Source organism: Humulus lupulus, chromosome 4 (assembly GCF_963169125.1).
Source record: "Humulus lupulus chromosome 4, drHumLupu1.1, whole genome shotgun sequence".
Taxonomy (NCBI): Eukaryota; Viridiplantae; Streptophyta; class Magnoliopsida; order Rosales; family Cannabaceae; genus Humulus; species Humulus lupulus.
In genome coordinates this window covers 224562342-224587309 of record NC_084796.1, presented here as the reverse complement: position 1 = coordinate 224587309, position 24968 = coordinate 224562342, and the positions used below count along the sequence as shown (strand labels likewise).

General features: G+C 38.6%; 1 protein-coding gene and 1 non-coding gene across 2 annotated transcripts; one reads left to right on the top strand and one right to left on the bottom strand.

Moving 5' to 3' along the window:
• Nucleotides 1-734: 734 nt before the first annotated feature.
• On the bottom strand, nucleotides 735-841 carry LOC133833462 (small nucleolar RNA R71). The gene has a single exon (XR_009892840.1). It is a non-coding gene; the product is annotated as a small nucleolar RNA R71 (small nucleolar RNA).
• A 526-nt stretch (nucleotides 842-1367) lies between these two features.
• On the top strand, nucleotides 1368-2513 carry LOC133832939 (uncharacterized). Its single transcript, XM_062263213.1, has 3 exons — nucleotides 1368-1769; nucleotides 1953-2254; nucleotides 2450-2513. The coding sequence occupies exons 1-3, from the start codon at nucleotides 1368-1370 to the stop codon at nucleotides 2511-2513; spliced, it is 768 nt and encodes a 255-aa protein (XP_062119197.1).
• The last annotated feature ends 22455 nt before the right edge of the window (nucleotides 2514-24968 follow it).

The following is a 24968-nucleotide window of genomic DNA, read 5'->3' as shown; positions in this document are numbered from 1 at the left end:
CGACTGTGTGCACTTGCATAGCATATAATTATCGCAACAAGTTTTTGGCGCCGTTGCCGGGGACTGAAAAGAATTATCAATATTAGTTTGATTAATTTTTATTCTAATTTGATTTTAATTTCTCTTGTGTCTAATCTGTTTAGTTACTTAATTTGTCTATCTCAGGTGAACTGTGTTATATGCGTAGCAGAAGAGGAGCAGACAATCTTGTTCCTTTGAATCCTGAGATTGAAAAGTCTTGCAAGAAAAATAGAAAGAACAAGAGGGAGGCCCAGAAATCTGTGAAGATGGCACAAAATGATGGGGATGGCAGGAATGTTTTAATTCCTGGAATTACACAAGGGGGTCAGGCTCAGAACAATGGTGAGAGGAGCATGAGAGATTATGTACTGCCCACTCTGACGGGAGTACAAAATAGTACACGCCCACCAGCTGTAGAGGCTAACAACTTTGAAATCAAGCCAGCTATTCTACAAATGGTGCAATCCTCTGTTCAATTTAATGGGTTGCCTTCTGAAGATCCTCACACCCATTTGTCTAATTTTTTGGAGTTGTGTGGAACTTTTAGATACAATGGGGTGAGTGATGACGCAATTAAACTTAGGCTTTTCCCATTTTCTCTGAGGGACAGAGCTAAAAGTTGGCTGAACTCTTTGCAACCGAACTCAATTGTCACCTGGCAAGATCTAGCTCAGAAGTTTTTGTCAAAATTCTTCCTTCCTTCCAAAGCTGCTAAATTGAGGGGAGAAATCAATAATTTTTGCCAGAATAATGGAGAATCATTGTATGAAGCTTGGGAATGGTTCAAGGAACTTTTGAGAAGATTTCCTCATCATGGCATTGAGCAGTGGATGTTAGTGCAGAATTTTTATAATGGTTTATGTCCTACTACTAGAACCATTATTGATGCTGCAGCGGGTGGTACTTTTATGAGTAAGAGTGCAACTGGTGCTTATGAGCTGCTAGAGGACATGGCCACAAACAATCATCAGTGGTCGGAGGAAAGATCATCAGGGGTCAGAAAGGTAGCTGGGGTGCATGAGCTGGATGCAATCACTGCTTTAACAACACAAGCAGCCTCCTTGACAAAACAGTTACAACAGAGCACTGTATATGCTAATGCGGTTCAAATGGCAGCTAGGTTTGAAATCTGTGGTGGTTCTCACTCTTTTGATCAGTGTCCTACCAGTATTAATAATAACATTCCGATGGATCAAGCTCAGGTTCAAGCGGTGGGAAACTTTCAGAGGCCAGTAAATAACCCATTCGCCAATACTTACAATCCTGGGTGGCGAAATCATCCTAGTTTTTCTTGGAGGAATAATCAGGGCCAGCAACCTCAGTTTCAGGGTCAATTTCAGAATAATATGCCTCAGCCACCAATGCATCAAGCCTCTTCATCACAACAGCTTAGGCCTCAACAGTCAATGAATCAAGCTCCACCTGAAAGGCCTAATGAATTGCAAGCTGCATTATTGACTCTCACCAACACTCAAACACAGTTTATGACAGAAACTCACTCATCCATCAGGAATCTTGAGATGCAAGTTGGTCAATTGGAAAATATGTTACAAAGTAGGCCTCAAGGAAATTTGCCAAGTAATACAGAGGTGAATCCTAAAGAGCAGTGCAATGCAATCTCTTTGAGGAGTGGGAAGAAGTTGGAAGAGCCAGTCAAGAAGTCTATACCAGCACCAAAAGTTGAAGTTGAGAATGAGGGTAAGGTAGAAGAAGAGGTTATTGAAGACCTTGAGAAGAATCAGTCACCAGTGAGTTATGAGCACCACATCAAGATTCCATATTCTCAGCGACTTCAAAAGAAGACACTTGACAAACAATTTTCAAAGTTTCTAGATATTTTTCGAAAACTTCACATTAACATACTTTTTGCCGAGGCACTTGAACAAATGCCAAGTTATGTGAAGTTTATGAAGGAAATACTGTCCAAGAAGAGGAAGATGGATGATTATGAGACGGTGGTGCTCACTGAAGAGTGCAGTGCCATTCTGCAAAGAAAGCTTCCTCAGAAACTAAGAGATCCTGGGAGTTTCACAATACCCTGCACTATTGGGAAGTTTGAGAGTATGAATGCTCTATGTGATTTGGGGGCGAGCATTAATCTAATGCCGCTTTCTGTGTTCAGAAGATTGAAGCTTGGGGAAGCAAGACCTACAACAGTGACTCTTCAATTGGCAGACAGATCAATAGCACATCCTCGGGGTATTATTGAAGATGTTTTGGTAAAAGTGGACAAGTTCATCTTCCCAACAGATTTTATTGTACTTGATATGGAGGAGGATGCCAACGTCCCAATCATTCTTGGAAGACCATTTTTAGCCACAGGACGAGCTTTAATTGACGTACAAAAGGGGGAGTTAAGGTTGCGAGTCCAAAATGAGGAAATAAGTTTTAATGTTTTTGCAGCAACTGCAATTCCTACCTGTTGTAGAGTTGATGTGGTGAATGATTGTCAAGATTCAATTGGTAAAAAGAAGAAGAAGGCCAAAGAATGATTTCGAACAGTTCGACGTCGTATGAAAAGATTATTGTGTGGCAAGTTTAAAGGTTTCGATGACATTGGGGATAATTTCAATATTCTCAATAGTGGAAGGGAATTCTCCTCGTATGACACGATGGCTCTCAAGGATGCAAGGGGTGGCCACCACCTCCGCCATCCCGAACTCAAGCCCCCTCCACCTCTGCCATACTGACGTGGCGTGCTTTTTGAGGTAAGTCTTCTTTCCTTACTCTTCACTTCACATTGGGGACAATGTTCGGTTTTTAAGTTTGGGGGAGAGATTTATTTCTGGTTTTCTTTGTTGCATTTTTGGTTTGTTTGTTTGTTTTTAATTTTAATTCGTTGTTCGTTTAGAGTCATGTTTTAGAGTACAAATTAAGTTGACAATAATGACCATTTCAATCTGATTGACTGTTTTGTAGTATAATCCAAAGGAAAAATTGTTGTGTTTCTAAATTAATCTGTGTGCTTGGTTAGACTATTTTGTTTTTCACTGTGATTTGTTGACATTAGAGATCTATTGTTCATACATTGCAAATGTTATACTTGAGTTATTTTATGCATGTCAAATTTGGTTTGTGGATTGAAAAGTTTGAAAAATTCTAGAACCTGCTTGCTTACTATTTGAGATGAAATTTGAAATAGTGCACATTTAGGAAAATGATATAGGCCATTTTTGGATTGGTTGTGCCTTTCAAGCTAACCCTGTTAAATTTTCTCCTTAGTCAACCCTGCCTTATAACCATTTTCTTGATTAACACACTCTTTTGAGCCTAACTAAAAAAATAAAATAAAATACCATTTACTCTTTTTGACCCATACCATGAGCATGAAAATTATTATATGAGGGGGGTGAATGTGTAATGGGATGTTTGTATTATGTGTTATTCAGAAATTTACTTTTGATTGAGAAAAAAAAAATTGAAGAAAGTGAAAAATGATTATGCTCCCAAACAATTATTTATTGAAAAAAAATCATAGTTTGGGGGAGTTTATTGAAAAAAAAAAATATATATATAAACATTCTCAATCATTGCACAGAAAAAGGGGTAACAAGGGGTAAATGGTGTGAAATTGTTGGGAAAGCTTGTTTGGTGGAATGCTTGTGGTATGATTAAGCCTAAAATTGTCTCTTTATCTACCTTTACCTAAGCCTTCTATTACAACCCTTATAAAGTCCTATTGATTCTTATTTGTGCATTTGTTTATATTAATGGAGAATAGTAAGTAATGCAGGCATATGGAATACTTGAGTTTGTGGTTAGTTGGTGAGAATTTGATGTGCATAAAGTAGTTCAATTATCTTATTTGCAAGTTATGAGTAAATGATCTTTGATGTTGACAAATTGCAGTGAATTGTGAAGTGGTTAAGATTGAAAATCTAGATTAAAGTTTAAATTGCATGAAATTTTTCTTGAGAATTATACATGCACATCATTCTTGAGTGTTTGAATTGGTTAGTTATGTCAACTTGGTTTGTTAGGTTTGAGTCTAGTTAGATTATTTACTCGAGGGCGAGTAAAGGTTAAGTTTGGGGGAATTTTTTAGGTTCATTTTAGGTTTGTTTTAGAGATTGTTTTATGTTATGTTTTTAGTTATTTAGGATTGTTTAGCGCAGATTTATGCTTGTTTTCTTCTTGTTTCAGGCTTTAATGGTCAAGTACATAATATGGAGTGAAATGAGAAGAAACATGTTAAATATGATAAATAAGATGGATTTCGTGTTGATTGTGGAGTTTCAAGACATTATGTTTGGAAAATACTACATTGAAGATGCTCAACACACGTCGTTTATGCTCTAAAACACAAGTCTGAGACTTCAAGCCGCATTTTGACCATGATTTATTCACTTTCTAGAAACACTTCTAGAAATAGAAGTTGTATATATTTCTTTTAGATTTCCATAGGTTTTTGAATCATTCAATTCGGAGTTATATCGGAGGATTTATGATCAAAATACGATGAGCTGACGCTGCAGGCTGTTCGAACCGAGTTTTGTTCTATTCTGACTTTAGCGCTACAACGCCATAATAAGAGCGCTACAGCACTAGTGCACCAGATTTTGAGGCATTTTTCCACTGCTAATAGCGCTATAGTGCTCCAGAAGTAGCGCTACAGCGCTAGTGATGCAATTTTCACATTTCTGACCACTTTTTGATGGGCAATTTGGTCCTTTCACTCGGAACTTTGTAGGGATATTTGAGAAACATAATGTTGCGACTGGGAGGGTGCCGAAGGGAGTGAGACGACGGCTGAGAGTGGAGAATACCATTGGAGGATCCATTCTTGTGTTTTTCATCATCTATCTTCAATTTTTATGTTTGTAATTGAATTCTATGATTGTTAGAATGAATATTATGGGCTAATTTCTTCTTTAGGGATATTATGTGAATCTTTTGGAAACCCTTTTTATGGTTTAATGAAAAATTGATGTTCTTCTTCATCTCTTTCAATTCCTTACAATCTGTGTTACTTGTGCAATTATTGATTGATCACCTCTAGTTGTTATTTCATGAATCAAATTGAAATCTGAAAAGTGAAATTTGATATGCTTTGATTGTTTGGATGCAAATTCAATTTAGAACGAAAGTATCTAAATTGTTTGCCTATTTTTTCTGAGTTGCGTGTTTAATGCCTTCTTCATGATTCAACTTACCATAGAAATATAGGAAGTTGTCATTTAGATTGAATTTTGTAAATCTTAACCAGATTATGAATTGTTTTTGCAACTTATTCTTGAATAGGGAGAAGGGGATATAATTCTTGCATCAGGAACTAAAAGGGTGGAAAATAGAGGATCATAATTGTCCTAATTTTATTTTCTCTGTTATTTTGTTTAATTTTTCATTGTGCTTCGTTAGTATTCTTCTTTATTTGAAATCTTTGAAAATTGTTTAATCAAATAGAATAAAAAAGATTGATTGATTGGTAATTGATAAATCGGTCCTTGAGGACGATACTTGGTTTTTACCATTTTATTACAAATTGCGACTGTGTGCACTTGCATAGCATATAATTATCGCAACAATAGCCAACTCGAAAGAACCTCGTAGTCATAAGAGGAGTAAGCATATAGAATGGAAGTATCACATAATTTGAGAATATGTGGCTAGGGGAGATGTGATGGTTATGAAGATTGCATCTGAAGACAATCTTGCAGATCCGTATACAAAGACACTACCAGAAGCTACATTTGATAAGCATATCAAAGAAATGGGATTAGTAGAATTAAGGCATTAGTTTCAATTAATTCAAGTGGGAGTTTGTTGGGGTTTTATGCCCTAATTAAAACCCCATTTCTTTGTAATGTCATTTTATTATCAATAAAAGAATAGATTTCATTTTTTTGACTTGGTCAATCACTTTGCTCACATGTTTTATTTTCATGATTATTTGTTTAATATTGTTGACGCGATTTTTTCACCAATAGTATATTAAGAAATAATAAGGTAGATTAGTGCTTAATAAACTGTAATGAAAAATAAATGATTTCACTCAAGAACACAGAAATTTTACGTGGTTCAGTGGTTAAAATCCACCTAGTCCACGAGTCAGTATTATTGCCGATTCTCTCTCCATTTTGGTAGAGTTTCGGTTCGTTAATGTACCTCTTCTAGGCCCTGCTGCTCGTGCTTGCCAGATGAGGTCCTCCCGAAATGGTGGCTATATCTACCTCTATTATCGGAGGAGGGTCGTCCTGATTTGCTTGAGCTCCAGTTTGACTTATTGGAGCTTCGGGGACTGACGGAGGGTTTGGTCCAGCAGGATGATTAGAGACCACCTGATTTCGGGCGTACTGGGCCAAGGTCCTGCTCTAATAAGAGTTTCGATTTCATCCTTCAGTTGTCAACAGTCATCAGTGTTATGACCAATATCATTATGGAATCGGTAGAACTTCGAAGGATCTCTCTTCGTCCTTTGGTTCTTCAACGACTCTGGCTTCTTCCATGGAAGGTGAGTAGAATTTTCCAGGAAGATGCGCTCCCTAGTATCCGTTAGCTCGGTGTAAGTGGCGTAAACAGGCTTGAATTTCTCCCCAGACTTATTTTTCTTTGTCTTGCTCTGGTCACCCTCGCCATTTCCCTTCCTCTTGTTATTTCCCCCTTGGTTATTCTGGGTAACGGTTTGAGCCATAGCTGCAACATTCGTTACCATTCCAATGAGCTGGACGGGGGTCTGGCTGGTTCCTGTGACAGAAGCTCGCGCTTCCTCTAGGTTAATCCACTCTTGAGCTCAGGCCAAGAATTCGTCCACACTCTTAACTCCTTTCCTTTAGAGTTCTTACCACAAGTCCCTCCCGATGAGGATTCCTGTCCTCAGTGCCATGAGCTTGGAGCTGTCATCAACATCCCTAACTCGTGCAGCAACAATGGAAAACTGACTTAGATGTGCCTTCAATGTTTCCCAAGGTTGTTGCTTTACATTGGCCAATGAATTAGCCTCAACTCGATCTGCTTGTGATGCTCGAAATGCTTTTTTGAACTTGGAGGAAAACTTCTTCCACGAGCATATGGAATGTCTCTTGTATTGCTTAAACCAATGCCTAGGTGGCTCGACCAGAGTTGCAGGTAATAAAATACACCTTAGACCGAGTCCAACATTGTGGGCCATCATCATGGTGTTAAACATTCCGAGGTGATCTGACAGATCTCCATCTCCATCAAACTTTGACAAGTGTGGCATTCTGAAGCCTACCAGATATGTGGCCGCCGCAATATATGGAGCGAAAGGCTTGAGCTCATCCTCTGAGTCGCAAATGTCATTATCTTTTCCAGATAAAAGCCTCTTCATTTGCTCTTCCATCAGAGCTAGCCTCTCGAGGGTCTAGTCTCTGGTCCCTAGGTTACTTGGGGGTTGTTCAACGGCTCCCATCCTATCGTACGCGTTTGATGGGTTATTATCCCTCCAAGCTTGAGCTTGTTTTAGTGGGGCATTCCCATTATCACATACTATGGATGGACCTCCCTCTTGTCGAGTATAACTAACATCTTCATTTCGAGCTAGATTCCTTCTCTGCGAATTCAAGCGATCACGCAAATCGGGTTGCAACTCTCACCGTGGTCTTTACGCCGAACTCAACTAATTTCTTAGGTTGCCCTCAGACCTACCACTACAATGACTTTAGATCCAGTAACTCCCATTTTCGAAGCTTATAGCTCGAGGATTTGGATTTTCAACACGTGTCCGTGGGACATAGGTATTGGCAGATGGAGGAGAATTTCTCCTACTATCTCCATAAGGTGGAATGTCCTGTGTAGGACGAGGTGGCGTCATATGTCTTATAGGTTATGAGGGATGCCTTATTGGCGAGGAAATCCTTGTCCCATCAGGGCGAGATAGATTAGCCCGCCTTTGTTCTACCCCATTATTTCTAGCTCTCTGCACCTGATGATCCGATCGCGACGTAGGAGAGTTTGCTGGAACAATTAGTCTCTATGAGCCTATCCCAACCCCTCCTCATGGATTGCCATGGGCATTCCTAGGTGCCTATGAAGGAGGCACCGAACTTGGGGTTGCAGTTCTAATCGATTGATTGACATGCTGATGACCCCTGTGGGGGCCACTGGGTTGAGCATTCTGGCGATCTCACCCTGTAGGCACATAACTTGGGGTGACAGTCTGATTGACCGACTTAGTTTGGATCAGTTATTCCTGTGGGACTTGTGAGACCCACTTTGCCTCTTTCTGACATTAACGTCGATTGCAAGAGGGGGTAACCAAGCCAAAACCTCCTAAATTTTCCTGTTTGCTTTAGCGAGATGGCTTCTTAACTGCATATTTTCCATCTCAACGGAAATTAAGTAGTATGGGTTTGGATTCGGTGGTAATGACGCCGAACTCATAGTGTCGATGTGACCCGCCGGTTGCTTTCCTGGACATTGCTGGACTTCAGGGCCATGCTCGTTCAAAACAGCGCTATGATGGGCCTCCTGCCCACTAGGCTGTTCTATCTCATTATCGTGCATTGAGTGTGTGAGCACCATGATGAGATTCAACTGTGATTTTGATAAAGCACTAATTTTTCTCTCAATGAAAGCACCAAAATGTTGACGTGGTTTTTCGCCAACAGTGTATTAAGAAATAATAAGGTAGATTTGTGCTTAATAAACCGTAATGAAAAATAAATGATTTCACTCAAGAACACAGAACTTTTACGTGGTTCAGTGGTTAAAATCCACCTAGTCCACGAGTCAATATTATTGCTATTTCTCTCTCTATTTGGGTATAGTTTCGGTATTACAGAATAATGGTCCCCTTTCCTGTCCAATATTCCCAGTATTTTTTAAAGGAATTCCATGGACAGGTTTGGGTAACTGCGTGAGTCAATCACGCATTTACATAATTATTACATTTAATACAAATAATTCCCATTTATATTGGGATATGATCTGATCACAAGATAAATGTAATCCTAATATCTGGGATATTAAATATGACAACTTGGTCATAAATATACGTATAAAGGGATCCAGAGTCTCTGGGATCCGTTGATATGCAATATACTAGAACTACCACGAGCTGGATATCCCCTCCAAGCTCGTGCTTCAACAACTGTTTTAATATTATGAGCTTGCGCTTCACAACCTTCGTGTTCGTAGCTCAGGTTAAACCCAGGACGCCTAACACCACCTATGACAACATGAAACTAGAGTTGTCTACGTGGATAATAAGCATATATCATTTCCTTGGTTATTCCTCCGTATATTTATTTGCCAGCTGTACCCGAGCTGAGTGAATGAACTCGGGCTAAAATTAGGGTACAATTATTGAGTGAGTGAATGCATTATTGTGCATTGGAAAAACAATCAATCATTTTTACAGAAGAGGATGCTAGCCACATCCAATCCCACATAACAATCCCTTGGTCATAATTGTTCAGCTCACCAACCGAAGGGTCCGGAGGACACTAGTAGATAATGGGAAATTTGTGAATCTACTTTTTAGGTCCACCTTGGAAAAAATGGGGTCATCTGTAACAGAATTGAAGGCGACCTCAATGAATTTGTACGAGTTTTTTGGTGAAGGGTCAGCAGCCATCAGGACGATCGAATTAGTGGTAACATTGGGAGAAGGTTCACGAACTGTCTCCAAGCTACTTGAGTTCGTGGTAATCGACTGTCCAGCTGCATACAATGCAATTTTGGGTCGACCTGCATTGATGGCATTTGAAGCCATAACCTCTATCCGCCACCTAGCAATAAAATTCCCCTTAGCTATGGGAATATGCACCGTCAGAGGTGATCAACTCGCTGCTAGAGAATGCTATAGCATTTCTATGAAGGGAAAATCACAACCCGGCAGTAAGCAATGGTCATAAATGACGGAGGTGAGGAGTCCTAGGAAGCAGAAGTTACTTGTGGGACGGAAGAACCTCAGCAAGCAGAGGATAGTGACGTCGCCCCACGTGAAGACATTGACCCACGAATGGGCGAAGACAGGTCAGAACTCCAAGCTATAGAGGTGCTCAAGGAAGTAAACATTGACCCTAAAGAAGCTTCGAGAGTCGTAAAGATTGGGAAGAATCTGGGTGATAAAAGGAAGAAGGAGCTGGTCAATTTCTTACAAGAGAATCTGGACGTTTTCGCCTAGTCACATGAGGATATGGTGGGAATAAGCCCGAGTGTAATCATGCACACTTTAAATTTGGACAGGAACGTGCCTGCAAAATCCCAAAAATGGAGACACTTGGGAACAGTCAGAGCTGAGGCTCTTGAGGAAGAAGTAGCTTGACTACTAAAGTGCGAGTTTATCCGTGAAGCAAAATACCTGATTTGGGTCACCAATCCCATGCTGGTCCCAAAGCCAAATGGGAAATGGAGGACATGCATCGACTTCTCCGACCTGAACAAAGCTTGTCCCAAGGATTGCTTTCCACTACCAAGGATTGATCATTTGGTAGATGCCACAGCAGGTCACGAGCTCATGTCCTTCATGGATGCGTATTCTGGATATAACCAGATTGCGATGAATCCTGCGGACCAGGAACATACTAGCTTCATGACCCCAAATAACGTATATTGTTATAAAGTTATGCCATTCGGGCTGAAGAATGCCAGAGCTACATATCAACGCTTAGTCAACAAAATGTTCACTAATAAGATCATGAGAAGTATGGAAGTGTATGTTGATGATATGCTTGTCAAATAAAAGACTGCTGATAACCATGCATCTAATCTAGAAGAATGTTTTGGAATCTTCAGGAGGTATGACATGAAGCTGAATCCTCAGAAGTGCACGTTCAGAGTGGCATCTGGAAAATTTATGGGTTTTATAGTCAACACGAGGGGAATAGAGGCAAATCCTGAGAAAATCAAGTTGTTGTTAGAAATGCCCTCGCCTAGGTCGCGCAAAGAAGTTCAAAGCCTTACTGGAAAGGTGGTAGCTTTGAATTGTTTTATTTCAAAATCTACTAACAAGTGCCTGCCATTTTACAACTTGCTCAGGGGAAACAAAAAATTTGAGTGGAATGAGGAGTGCGAACAGGCATTACGCGACCTAAAAATGCACTGGGCCGAGCCCCCAGTGTTATCTAAGCCTATGACTGGAGAACCTCTGTTCCTTTATTTGGCCGTGACAGAAAATGTAGTAAGTGCCGTGTTAGTTCGAGAAGAAGACCGTGCTCAAAAACCAGTATATTATATAAGCAAGAGACTTCTCGGAGGTGAGTCACGATAACCACTGATAGAGAAGCTGGCATTCTGTCTGATATTGGCTTCCAGAAAGCTTCGACCATATTTCCAGTCCCATTCAATCAACGTCATGACCAACCAACCTTTAAGGCAGGTATTGCAAAAACCCAAAACGTCGGGACGTCTTTTAAAATGGGCTATTGAGCTTAGCCAGTTTGAGATATTGTACGTGCCACAAATCTCAATCAAAAGCCAGACCCTTGTTGATTTTTTGGTTGAATGCAACTGATTTCAAAATGAGCTCTTGAAGGAACCGGTGTAGGAGTTATGGAAAATCTTCGTGGATGGATCATCAAACGAGAACGGATCGGGAGCTGGGATCGTCTTAATCTCCCAAGAGGGGCATCAATTTCATACATCTATGAGATTCAGATTCGAGGCATCCAACAACGACGATGAATATGAGGCCTTATTAGCTGGACTGAGAGTGGCAAGGGAGCTTGATAAGATAGATTTTTAATACTTTTTAGTCTTAGTTTTATTATTATTATTTTATATTTTTAGTTCTTTTTATGTGTGGTTGTTGTATTTTTTAGGTTGTCATTTGTTAAATGAATATTTGAGAAATATTTAAAAATTTATTTGAAATATTATCTTCAATCAAGAGAAAAACAATAAAAATATATTTATTTGAATTGATTGGAGAAGTAAAGGAGAAATCCAACTTAAATTATTAGAAAAATCTGAGATATTTTGAATCTGATACAGTTTCGGTATTTTGACCATATCTCCCGGTTCACTTATCTAATTTACGTGTTCATGGTGGCGTTGGAAATCTTATTCAAAGACCTACGAAAGCTTGTTTCACAAGAAAAGTCAAATTTGGATGTTTACATGGTGATATTTGACCTACAAGATTATGCAAGCTAGAGTTACGGGATTTGAAATTCAAATAAAGATATTTTGGAGCATTATCAAGTAACAAATGGAAACATCTAGAAAACTCTCTTCAACAACCTTATCACTATAAAAAGAATGCTTTAGACTATTTTGGATCTATCTCTCTCTTTCTTCTTGACCTCTCTCTATTTCCTCTTTTTCTTCTCTTATTTCTTTTTCTATTCTTTTCCATGAACTAATTTTCTTATCTAGGGATTAATGTAGTCACTTGGATTTCTATTTAATTTTATTATGATGTTCTATTGATACTTCTTCTCTATTCTAATCTATATGATGTTTGCTTAATGCTAGTAAATATTTGATCACTATTTACTTGATTTAATGGTTTTTATTCAAAATTCAAAAGATGAGAATTGAATATGCTATCATTATATAGACATAGGTTGCATATTGGACGAAAGTACCTGTATGGCTTGTGTAGAAATTAGGTTTCCATGCATAATTCCTTCTATGTGTTTAAGTTTATCACAGAAATGTAGAAAACCTGCATATAGACTGAGATCTTATATCTTGAAAAAGAATAGAAATCGATTATGTTAACCTGCTATTAGAATAGAAGAAGAGTTGTAGAACTGATTAGTAAAATTAATAGAATGAAAAGTTGATGAAGTTAATTCCTAGGCTTTTTATTATTGATTTTTTATTAGTTGATTCATTGTTTTGTTTCCAGTTATTTAAATTCTGTTCATAATTTATAGTATTCACTTTAATTTTTCATCTTGATTTTAATTCACCAAATAGAAAGTTAAAGACCAATTAGTGGTATTTGGAAAACAGTCTTCGTGGGATCGACACTTTACTTATCATATATTACTTGATTCGGCCACGTATACTTGCATGTTAATTTACATGGATAAAGTTTTTTGCGCCGTTGCCGGGGACTAAATTTCCAATATTAAAATTAATTTTTTTTTTTCTAATTTGGTTTTTATATTTTATATTATTAATATCAACACAATTGATTTTTATTCTAACTTGTTTTTTTTATTATTATTATTTAATTTATGTTTCTTATCTGTGTTTGACTTGAGAGGTAAATAAAAAAAAAGCTCCATCAAGATTACATCGTGGGTTTTTCCCAACAACACAATGAGCCATTTTACTCCGCTTGGGGGAGATTTAATGAATTGGTGGAGAGATGTTATCACAATTACTCAACGGGGTGTCTTACACTTTTCTTTTACAATGGATTAGATGATGCAACAAGATGTTGGGTAAATTATGGAGCAGAGGTAACTGATGAACCTTTATTAAGAAGATGTCATGATGATATAATGGAGTTGTTGAATGATATGGAAAATTTTGATTACCATTGGCATTGGGATCCTTCGCTGCAAGGTTGGAGTCACCAATGTCCTCCATTATTCAATGTTCCTAATATTATACCCCAACCATTAGAGCATGAAGAGCATAAACCAGAAATTGAAGAAGTACTGACTCAATTGAAGCACAATTTAAATGTAATGGTGCAGAATATAGACTGATTTAAGGACAATTACTCAAACAATCAAGGTTGTGAGAGTTGTTCGAATAATATAGAAGTACCAATGGTTGAGCCATTAGAAGATATTGAGTGTAAAGTTGATGAACAAGAGACCTTCGAAGTTATATTCACTCAAAATTTTGCTATGTTGGATACTTGCTTGGTAAATAATGATTATGGTGTGGTGAATGAAGTAAATTTCATCCATGATCATGAAGTTGTTGAAGATCAAATCACAAGCATGTTTATGGATATCCGTGTGGAGAGTGAAAAACAATTAGAAGGGTTGTATGAGGAATTCATAAATGAAGATGAGAAAAATATGACTTTGGAGGATGAGGAAGCAACTGCAATCATTGATTTGAGTTCATCAATGCTTCAATCATATACACCGCCAGTGGATCCATATTTTAAATTGATGACTCCTTCATTATTCTACATCCTTTATGAGCTACCAAAGTTTTCTCCCCAAGATCATCACTCAAGGTCTTATGTTGTTGGTCTGACCTGCCAAACATATTCATATCTAGCCAAGCTTGAGGGCATTCAGAATGACAACCTTCAAGTTATCTTGTATGACGCTTATTATGGGCGTCAACCACTCATTGATGTGTTTCGAAATATAAAACACTGAGGAAGATATAGATGAGAGTCACTACAATGGAGTAATGCATTGGATTACAGGGAAGTTTTCTTTTCCTTTTCTTTTATTTATACATTGGGGACAATGTTTAGATTAAGTTTTAGGGAAGGAATTTGATTTTTATTGCTTTGCTCAGTGTAGATATCTTAGTTTGTTTAAGTTTTGTTAGGTTTATATTTATTTTTATGTTTTGTTTAGTTTTTGTTTAGAGTGTTCGTTGAATCAAGTTGACAATGAATAGCCAATGATAATATGATTGAATCATGTGTTGTATAAATTGAATGAGAATAAAGCTCTAAAAATCTGTGTGCTTGGTTGAATAGTTGTTTCAATTTTTACTTTGTCCACTTAAATAATTGAGAGCTTAATCATGATTTTTGATAAATTTTGTGTGCTTGAATTTTATTTATGCTTGCTGAATTTTTAAAATAAAAATAAGATTGAAATGTTGTTATTCTAGAACTTGTTTGCTTGCTTTTTTAGATGAAATCCTAGATGATGCATATTTAGGAAGATGATTTAGGCAATTCTTTGAAACGTTTGAGCCTTTCAAGCCAACCTTGATTTATTAAATCACTAGTTACCCCATTTTGAGCCTAATTTGATTCTTTTTGTTTGACACTTATTTCGAGCCTATTTAAAACTTTGTTATTATTTTTTTTTCTTCCCTTTGATGTATACCATGAGCATATGAAAAGTGATTGGGGGATGGTTTGTAATGGGGATAATATTTGGAAATTTCAGTCAATAAAAAAAGAAAAATTGAGAGAGAAAGAAAAAAAATATTGAAAATAAACTACACTCCAATTGAAAATATAAAGAAATAAGTTTGGAGGAGTGTAGTATCATTAGAAAAAAAAATGAAATGAAAAAAAAAAGAAAAAAAGAAAAAAAACATGTGTATGAGTTTTCTCTCAAAGCAAGAAAGATTGAGAAATTTGGGATTGTTTTGGGTTCGTGAGTTTTTCATAAGATTGGTTTGTATGCTTATGATATATTTGAGCCTAAATGACTTTTTCATCAACCTTTACCTAAGCCGTTCAATTATAAGCCATGAAAGTCATATTGATTTTTGAGCATGTGTTTTCTACATTAGTGGAGATTAGTAAGTATAGCAGGCTTATGGGATAATGATATTAATTGATTGTAATGAAAAAAATTTGGTGAGCATGAAATGATTCAAATACATTTTATTTATTAATCATGATTTTGAGAGCTTTTATTTTTTTTTGGACTTACGTGAATTGGAAAAATGTTTTGACTGAAATTCTAAATTATTGATTGATTTTCCTGAATATTATATAAGCATGTTGTTCATAATATTTTGAGGTTTAAATTGTTGTTGTTGGCTTGATTCATTTGTGTTGGTTGTTTTAGGATTTTAGTTTGGTTTATGTTTGTCTTTTGTGTTCTTTACTCGAGGGCGAGTAAATGTTTAGTTTGGGAGAATTTGATAGGATAGATTTTTAATACTTTTTAGTCTTAGTTTTATTTAGTTTTATTATTATTATTTTATATTTTTAGTTCTTTTTATGTGTGGTTGTTATATTTTTCAGGTTGTCATTTGTTAAATGGATATTTGAGAAATATTTAAAAATTTATTTGAAATATTATCTTCAATCAAGAGAAAAACAATAAAAATATATTTATTTGAATTGATTGGAGAAGTAAATGAGAAATTAAACTTAAATTGTTGAAAAAATCCGAGATATTTTGAATCTGAGACAGTTTCGGTATTTTGACCATATCTCCCAGCTCACTTATACGATTTACGTATTCTTGGTGGCGTTGGAAAGCTTATTCAAAGACCTACGAAAGATTGGTTCACAAGGAAAGTCAAATTCGGATTTTAAGTGGTGATATTTGACCTACAAGATTACGCAAGCTAGAGTTAGGGGATTTGAAATTCAAATAAAGATATTTTGGAGCATTATCAAGTAACAAATGGAAACATCTAGAAAACTCTTATCAACAACCTTATCAATATAAAAAGAATGTTTTAGACTATTTTGGATCTATCTCTCTCTTTCTTCTTGACCTCTCTCTATTTCCTCTTATTTCTTTTTCTATTCTTTTCCATGAACTAATATTCTTATCTAGGGATTAATGTAGTCACTTGGATTTCTATTTAATTTTATTATGATGTTCTATTGATACTTCTTCTCTATTCTAATCTATATAATGTTTGCTTAATGCTAGTAAATATTTGATCACTATTTACTTGATTTAATGGTTTTTATTCAAAATTCGAAAGATGAGAATTGAATATGCTATCATTATATAGACATAGGTTGCATATTGGACGAAAGTACCTGTATGACTTGTGTAGTAATTAAGTTTCCATGCATATATGCCTTCTATGTGTTTAAGTTTATCACAGAAATATAGAAAACCTGCATATAGATTGAGATCTTATATCTTGAAAAAGAATATGAATCGATTATGTTAACCTGCTATTAGAATAGAAGAAGAGTTTTAGAAATGATTAGTAAAATTAATAGAATGAAAAGTTGATGAAATTAATTCTTAGACTTTTTATTAGTTGATTCATTGTTTTGTTTCCATTTATTTAAATTCTGTTTATAAGTTATAGTATTCACTTTAGTTTTAATTTTTCATCTTAATTTTAATTCACCAAAGAGAAAGTTAAAGAACAATTAGTGGTATTTGGAAAACAGTCTTCGTGGGATCGACACTTTACTTATCATATATTACTTGATTCGACCACGTATACTTGCGTATTAATTTTCACAGATCAGAGCTCAAGGCAAAGGCCGTCCAATGCTATAGTGATTCTCAGCTCGTGATTAATCAGGTGTTGGGAGAATATCAAGCTCAAGGTACCAAGATGGCAGCCTACCTAGCTAAGGTGAAGGGAGAATTGTCTGAATTTTAGTACAGTTCTGTTGAACTGATACCTCGCGAGAAAAATTCAAATGCTGACGCCTTGGCACGACTTGCCACCACAAAAGAAGCTGAGACATTGAATGTAGTGTCAGTGGAGTTCTTGGAGAATCCGAGTGTAACAGAAATGATAGAATTAAAAATGATCAACACAAGACCGACTTGGATGACTCTCATAATGGAATACCTCACAACAGGAAGGCTACCTGACGATAGAAAGGATGCAAGAAAAATACTTTATCAAGCTCCGCGGTATGTGATAGTGGATGGGACAATGTATCGACGTGGTCATTCATTGCCTCTCCTACGATGTGTTCAGCTTGAGGAAGCTAAAACCATTTTGCAAGAAGTGCACAAAGGCTTTTTTGGAGATCATGACGGGGGGTAAAAACTAGCATTGAAAGTATTGAGGCAAGGTTACTTTTGGCCCACTTTAACAAAAGACTCAATCTCGTATGTTCAGAAGTGCGACAAATGCCAGCGTTTCGCCATAGTTGCATGAGCTGCTCTAGTTGAGCTAACAATGATCTCATCCCCATGGCCATTCGCAGTATGGGGAATCGCCTAATAGGGTCCCTACCTATGGGAAAGGGAGGAGTTCGTTACGCGGTGGTGGCGATCGACTATTTCACGAAGTGGGTAGAAGCTGAACCTCTGGCAACTATCACTTGAAAGAGAGTCCTAGACTTCATGGTGAAGAGTAGTATATGTCGATTTGGGCTTCCTAAAAAGATCATGTCAGACAATGGGACACAGTTCGACAGTGATCTCTTCACTGACTTCTGTGAAAAATACGGTATTATTAAGAGTTTCTCCTCAGTAGCATATCCGTAGGCCAATGGGTAGGTCGAGGCTGTGAACAAAACCCTAAAGGTGAGCCTGAAGAAGAAGTTAAACGAAGCCAAAGGATTATGGCCATAACAGCTCCCGCAAGTACTTTGGGCCTACCGAACTTCTCACAGAACCTCCACGGAACATACTCCTTTTTCCTTAACTTTTGGAAGCGAGGTCGTGCTCCCAGTCGAAGCCATGGTAGCCACTCATAGGCAAAGGACATTCAACCAAGAGTAGAATGATGGACTACTTAACGCATCCCTCGATCTGATTGAAGAAAAACGAGAAAAGTCGCAGTTACAACTCGCCCATTATCAACAAAAAATCACTTGCTATTTTAATTCTAAAGTTAAGACGCCCAGATTTGGATTGGGCGATCTGGTTCTCCGAAGGGCATTTCTACCAAATAAGGATCCCAAGGACGGTGTTTTATGCCCGAAATGGGAGGGACCATATCAGGTCATTGAGGTTTTGTGTGAAGGAACTTTCAAGATAGCTCGGTTGAATGGGGAAGTAGTCCCACGGACCTGGAACGCTCTACATTTGAAAAAATATTATCAGTAGCACCACCATCAATGTAAGGCTTATTTATAAAAGCCATTTTATTAAATAATAGGTGGATTATTAAATAATTTTTAAGATTGTATGAGTTCGTGTTCTAGTGTTTGTAAAAGCAACCAATAATGTTTCTACATTCTGGTTACTTGGGGGGCATATATATAACTCAAGGCTGGAAAAATTAAGCTTGCTTGATAAGATTAACAAACTTAGAGCTTGGAAAATTTGATCATTCGATGACTTTTAAAAGCTCGAGTTTTCAATAAACCTAGCACGAACTAAGTTAAAATCATTTAAAATCCTGGGCGTAACCAGGTCCAAAATTCAGAAGCTTGGAAATATTGATTATTCAATGGCTTTTTAAAGTTTGAATTTTCAATAAACCTAGCACGACCTAAATTTAAAATCATGGACATAACCAGGTCTAAAACTTAGAAGTTTAGAAAAAATGATTATTCAATGGCTTCCTAAAGCTCGATTTTCAATCAACCTAATGCAAACTGAGTTTAAAACATTGAAAACCCTAGACATGACCAGGTTTGAGGCCTAATTCTTGACAGGTAGGGTACAAATAACCAAACTAAACTTGGATATAACCAAGCGCAAAACTTGGATATAACCAAGCTCGATAAATTTTATCCCGATCTAAAAATTGATTCCTAAAATCTTGAATGTACGAGTCTAAGGATTCATAAACATGAGAGATAGTAAAGGAAAGATAAATGGATCAAAAAGATGTATATTGAAATAAAGCAAGCAAATTATTCGAGGATAAAAACCCTTGAACTAAGCCCGAAGGCAATTGTTTAATAAAAAAAACTGTTAAACAATTACAAATAAATAAAAAAGAGGTATCATTAAGCTCCATCAGCTCGCCCTGAAGATGTGACCTCCTCGCCATCCCCCTCAGCTGCTCCGGAAGCCCCCCGGTCTCTGACGGTTCTTGCAAGAGCCGAGCCATAAATTTTGCAGGGTACGGATCCCATAGCCTGGGTCCCATGAAAGAGAAGTTCCCATCTGGATTGAAGGCCCAGTAGTGGTACAACATCTCTTCCATGGCCGACAATTAGGCCGCCTTTTCTTATTTGACTGCGGCCTTGGCCTCGAGCAATTTTGATTTGGCTTCATCAACCTCAGCCTGAAGTTGTGCAGTTTGAGCCTGGGAGGCAGACAATGCAGTCTGCTCGCTTTCTTGGGACGAGGAAAGAGCAGCCTTGGCATCATGCTCATTTTTCTGAGCAGTTGCCAAGGCAGTTGTGGCAGCCTGCTCGCCTTCTTGAGCCGCAGTCAGGGCGGTGTTGGCAGCATTCAGATCGGCCTGGAGCTCATCGTTTCTAGCCCTAGCACAGACTATGCTGCAATACTGGGCTAGGACAGACTACAAAATAACAAAACAAGTCAGAGATATACCCTTTATCACAATAGAAAGAAATTTTTCACCAAGGAAAGACAACTTATAGTGAGGTTCATCCCCATAGCTGATTCCATGACATTCTCCGGGCTGCGCTCCTCGATGGTCCTCAGATCCCTCGAGCTGGCCTTATAGGCATGCCCCACCATATGGCTCGCAGTCTCATAAATGATACCTCGAAAGGCTTCAGAGATTTACACCAGTTCCTGGGGATCTACTGGTATTCGGATGGTGGGGGCTTGTAACGCCCTGGTTACCCCAGAATAGTTACGGTGAACGGTGAACTGGAAATTTAACTCGCTACCCGAGTCCTTTGGTTAAAAACGTGCATCTAAGTGTTATTAACATGCTAAGTTGAAAAACCAATCAAAAGGGAAGGATATATTTTATTTAATACATAAAACTGTTCATGGGCCCAACAAAAACTTTTACAAGCTATTTACAACTCAAAATGGTCATTACTGTTTCAAATTTACAACCCGCCGATCTAAGTGGCAAAAATAGGGTAAACCCCCTAGTTCCTCTGAGAACTCCTTGGATGTGGTGGTTAAGCGGCCGCATAAGTACACAACACCACCTAAGCTCTCCACTCAAGGCTGGGTGAGCTTTTCTTTCCCTTTACCTACACCACATAGCACCCATGAGCCAAAGCCCAGCAAGAAAACTGCACCCCATATGTGACATGCATGGTTATTCATGAGGCATGTTGGTTGTATAAATGTGGACATGAATTGATTATGGAATACTTAGCAAATGTTGCTCACTTATGCATGGTACTGACTCATTAGTCAAATTTGGCAAAGGTGTTAGTATCAACTGTGAAGCTGTGACTTATTAGTCAAGTTCAGCAGTGGTACTGGTCACTGGTCACATTGCGCTGAATCATTAGTCAGGACGGCCTTAGCGTGTTCAACGCAAGCTAATAAAGATTAGATCTAATCTACTTTCTGCATTGAATGACTCAAAGAGCATTAATGCCAGACCGACCTCAAGTTCGATGAATGTTATAAGCGCTTGTGTGGCTTACCCATCAGTCACTCATTTGTTAAAGTAGAGACTTACCCATCAGTCTCTCATCTGTTGAAGGCTAGTGGCTTACCCAACAACCACTCTTCCATTTGAATTAGTGACCTGCTTGTCAGTCACTTAGTATGTTTTACCAGAACCTCAAGTGATATTCACTCATCTGTTTGAAAGCTATGAGCTCTGTGTGATTATAATGATAATCATTTGGTGATGTTTACATATAATGCTATGTTTTCATGCTGGGCTTTGGCTCATGGGTGCTATGTGGTGTAGGTAAAGGGAAAGAAAAGCTCACCCAGCCTTGAGTGGAGAGCTTAGGTGGTGATGTGTACATATGCGGTCGCTTGACCACCACGGCCAAGGAGTTCTCAGAGGAACTAGGGGGTTTACCCTATTTTTGCCGCTTAGGTCGGCGGGGTTTGAAATTTTGGAACAATAATGACCTTTTTGAGTTGTAAATAACTTGTAAATGTTCTTGTGGGCCCATGAACCGTTTTATGTATCAAATAAAACATATCCTATCCTTTTTATTGGTTTTCACCTTAACCTGTTAATAACACTTAGAACATGTTTTTAACCAAAGGACTCAGGAAATGAGTCAAATTTCCGGTTCACCGTAACTGTTCTGGGGTAACCAGGGCGTTACATCTTTGCCCTCCACTGTTACTGGCAAAGATCTGACCCATCTCCTGGATACCACTAACTCTCCAGTGGGTAACAAAGTTCCAAACCACACAACATAAAAATCACAGGGTCTACACAGTCTATCAATAATACTACTAGCAACAAAAGAATGTGTAGCACCAGAATCAATCAATACATTATAAGGGGTTCCAGCACTAAGAAGCAGACCTGTAACAACTGAGGTAGAAGCCTCAACTTCTGCTTGTGTCAATGCGAACACTCGAGCTGGGACCGAGCTGTCCGCTTTTCTAGGTTATTCTTTTCTTGCCTTAGGGCAATCCTTCTTAAGATGACCCACTACTCCACAAGAGAAGAAAACCCTTGCCCTACACTCTCCCAAATGATGCCTCTTGCATCTAGGCATTCAAGATAAGACTTCCAGGCTTCATTACCACCTGGACGACCCATTGAGATACCACGGGGCCACCTATCATAACCTGGAACTGGGAAGGTGTCAGGAACCTTCCTCTTCTGATCACTAGGGCCTCCACCCCTACTTGAACCCACAAATGGAGGACTTGTCCTCCTAAACTCTTTTCTGGCTGCATTGTCTCACCAAATCTTGTTCTCCGCACTCTCAGCTGTGAGTGCCTTCTCAACCACTTGTGCATAGCTAGTAACCCCAGCCATAGTGGTAATACGTACATCACGAGCTAATCTGGGTTGTAGCCCCTGAAGAAATCTCTCTCTTCTGGTCCCATCAGTGGGCACCAGCTCCATGGAAAATTTCGCCAAACGATCAAACTTTAAGGCATACTCAGTGATTGACAAACTTCCCTGAAGTAGCCTAATGAATTCCTCAGCTTTTGCTGCCTTGATGGAATCATTGTAGTATTTCTCATTAAATAGAGTCTGAAACTCTTCCCAACTCAGGGCATTAACATTCTTGGTCTAGGTAATAACCTCCCACCAAATTCAGGCATCCTCCTGAAACATATAAGTGGCGCAGGCCACCCTCTCGTTACCAGTCACCCTCATGAAATCTAGGATGGTGGTAATCATGCTCATCCACTGCTCTGCCTTGGTAGGATCTACACTGCCCTAAAAAACTAGAGGTTGTTGCTTCCTGAACCTTTCATAAAGAGGCTCCCATTTATTTCCAACCTCAGGCAGCTGCCCAGTTGCGGGCACCAACACAGGAGGTGCCTCTGATACATTGGCCACTACAGGTGCTTGCTGTTGTCTCAGGAGACGAAGTTCTTCCCCCTGTCTCAACACTGTTGCTTGCAAATCACTAATTATCTGCTGCCAGTTTATAGGAGCTGGCTGTGGAACCTGTCCTTGGTCATTTTCTTGACCCTGATTGTTATTATTTTGGCCTTGATCACTCTGGCCAGCTCACATATATGTTTTCCTGGATTCATTCTTATCACTGATACCTTGCTGAACCAATGATCAATACAGCTAGTCAAGTAGTAATAAATAAACCTATTGTTGCCTTACGGTCCAAGAACAAGCAGACAATTATCATATTCCACAGTCATACAAATATACAAGCAGATACATGTTTATAGCATTTAGCACTGAGCATGTATCACATAATAATTCACAATCAATAATACTAATAAGTATGTTCCAACAATTTCAGTACTAATTAGCACACGGTTGCTGAGATTGTATTATTCAGGGCACAGGTTTAACATGGTGTCTCATGCATACAGGTAAAGCATGTATACTATATTTAAGCAGTTATACATATAACTACATAAATAGTTACCAAACCATGAGTCGAGCTTGACTTCAGTGATGTGTGTACATGCCCAGCAAGTCTACAGGAACCCTAACCTTGACATGTGCTGATACCAACTTGTAACGCCCTAGTTACCCCAGAACAGTTACGGTGAACCAGAAATTTAACTCGCTACCTGAGTCCTTTGGTTAAAAACATGCTTCTAAGTGTTATTAACAGGCTAAGGTGAAAAATCAATCAAAAGGGAAGGATGTATTTTATTTAATACATAAAACTGTTCATGGGCCCAACAAAAACTTTTACAAGCTATTTACAACTCAAAATGGTCATTACTATTTCAAATTTACAACCCGCCGACCTAAGCGGCAAAAATAGGGTAAACCCCCTAGTTCCTCTGAGAACTCCTTGGCCGTGGTGGTTAAGCGGCCACATATGTACACAGCACCACCTAAGCTCTCCACTCAAGGCTGGGTGAGATTTTCTTTCCCTTTACCTACACCACATAGCACCCATGAGCCAAAGCCCAGCAAGAAAACACAATATATCATGAATATAATATCAACAATGATCATAATAATCATTCAGGACTTTCAGTCAAAAACTGATGAGTGACAGACGCAAAAGTCACTAAAGTGGGTTCTGTTCCCATTAGCCATGTGACGATAGGGTCATCGGGGCTTAACAAATAAGTGAACCTTTCACTAGCTTAAACCGGATAGGTGCATGATGACTAGTCATCAACATAACCTTCCTCATGACCATAGAGTCATAACCATGGGATTCCGCTCCCTAACCATGTGACAAGTAGTCACCTAGGCCTTAGGCCCTGGCTCTAAGTAACTAGTCTTAGACTAGTCAAGCGCTTGTAAGTTTCATCGACCTTAGGGTCAGTCCAGAATTAATGCTTTAGAGTCATTCAATGCTGATATCGATTAGATCTAATCTTTAATCGGCTCTGCATTCAGGACGCTTATGCCGTTTTTGACTCACAGGTCAGTAATATGCGACCAGTGCCATCCTGAATAATCAGTGCCATACAAAAGTAAGCAAGCTCTGCTAAGCATTTAATATGCAATCAATATCCACATTTATTAACCAATATGCCTCAACAACAATCATGCATGTCATATATGGGGTGAAGTTTTCTTACCTTTGATTTGAGCGAGAATGAATAAAAGAACGACCCTTGAGAACGATCTGACTTTTAGTCCTTTAGCGGTCACCTAGTCATAACCAAATATGGGACACCATCAATAAAATGAATAACAAAGGTTCCCAAACCAAGATCTAGCCTCCGGGACATCAATCCCCACTAATCCGGGTAGTAGGAACAATCCTGAGGCCTAAAACCAAGTTCCCGAGGTCAAAACACTCAAACGACCTCAAAACCACTCAAGAGTCACGGCATTAACACCTTGGGCTGCAGCCCCCAGCCACACTAGGAGAAAGGTCCGTGGTGCCCCATACCCAGGGCCACGACGCCCAGCAAGGCCAAAATCTCCCCAGCTGCTTCATCGAGATAGGGCTGCGGCGCCCAAGAACAGGGCCGCGACCCCCAACCCAGAACCAGCCACAACTCGATCTCCTTCATCCCAAACCCTCCAAAAACATACCGAAGCACTTTCGA

Excerpts from the sequence above, each read along its gene's own strand:
- LOC133832939 (XM_062263213.1), top strand. The coding sequence starts at position 1,368 with ATGCCTCAGCCACCAATGCATCAAGCCTCTTCATCACAACAGCTTAGG. Across the intron at positions 1,770-1,952 it reads TTGAGAAGAATCAGTCACCA|AGGAAGATGGATGATTATGA; the intron begins GTGAGTTATGAG and ends CTGTCCAAGAAG. Across the intron at positions 2,255-2,449 it reads GTTTTGGTAAAAGTGGACAA|AGTTGATGTGGTGAATGATT; the intron begins GTTCATCTTCCC and ends TACCTGTTGTAG.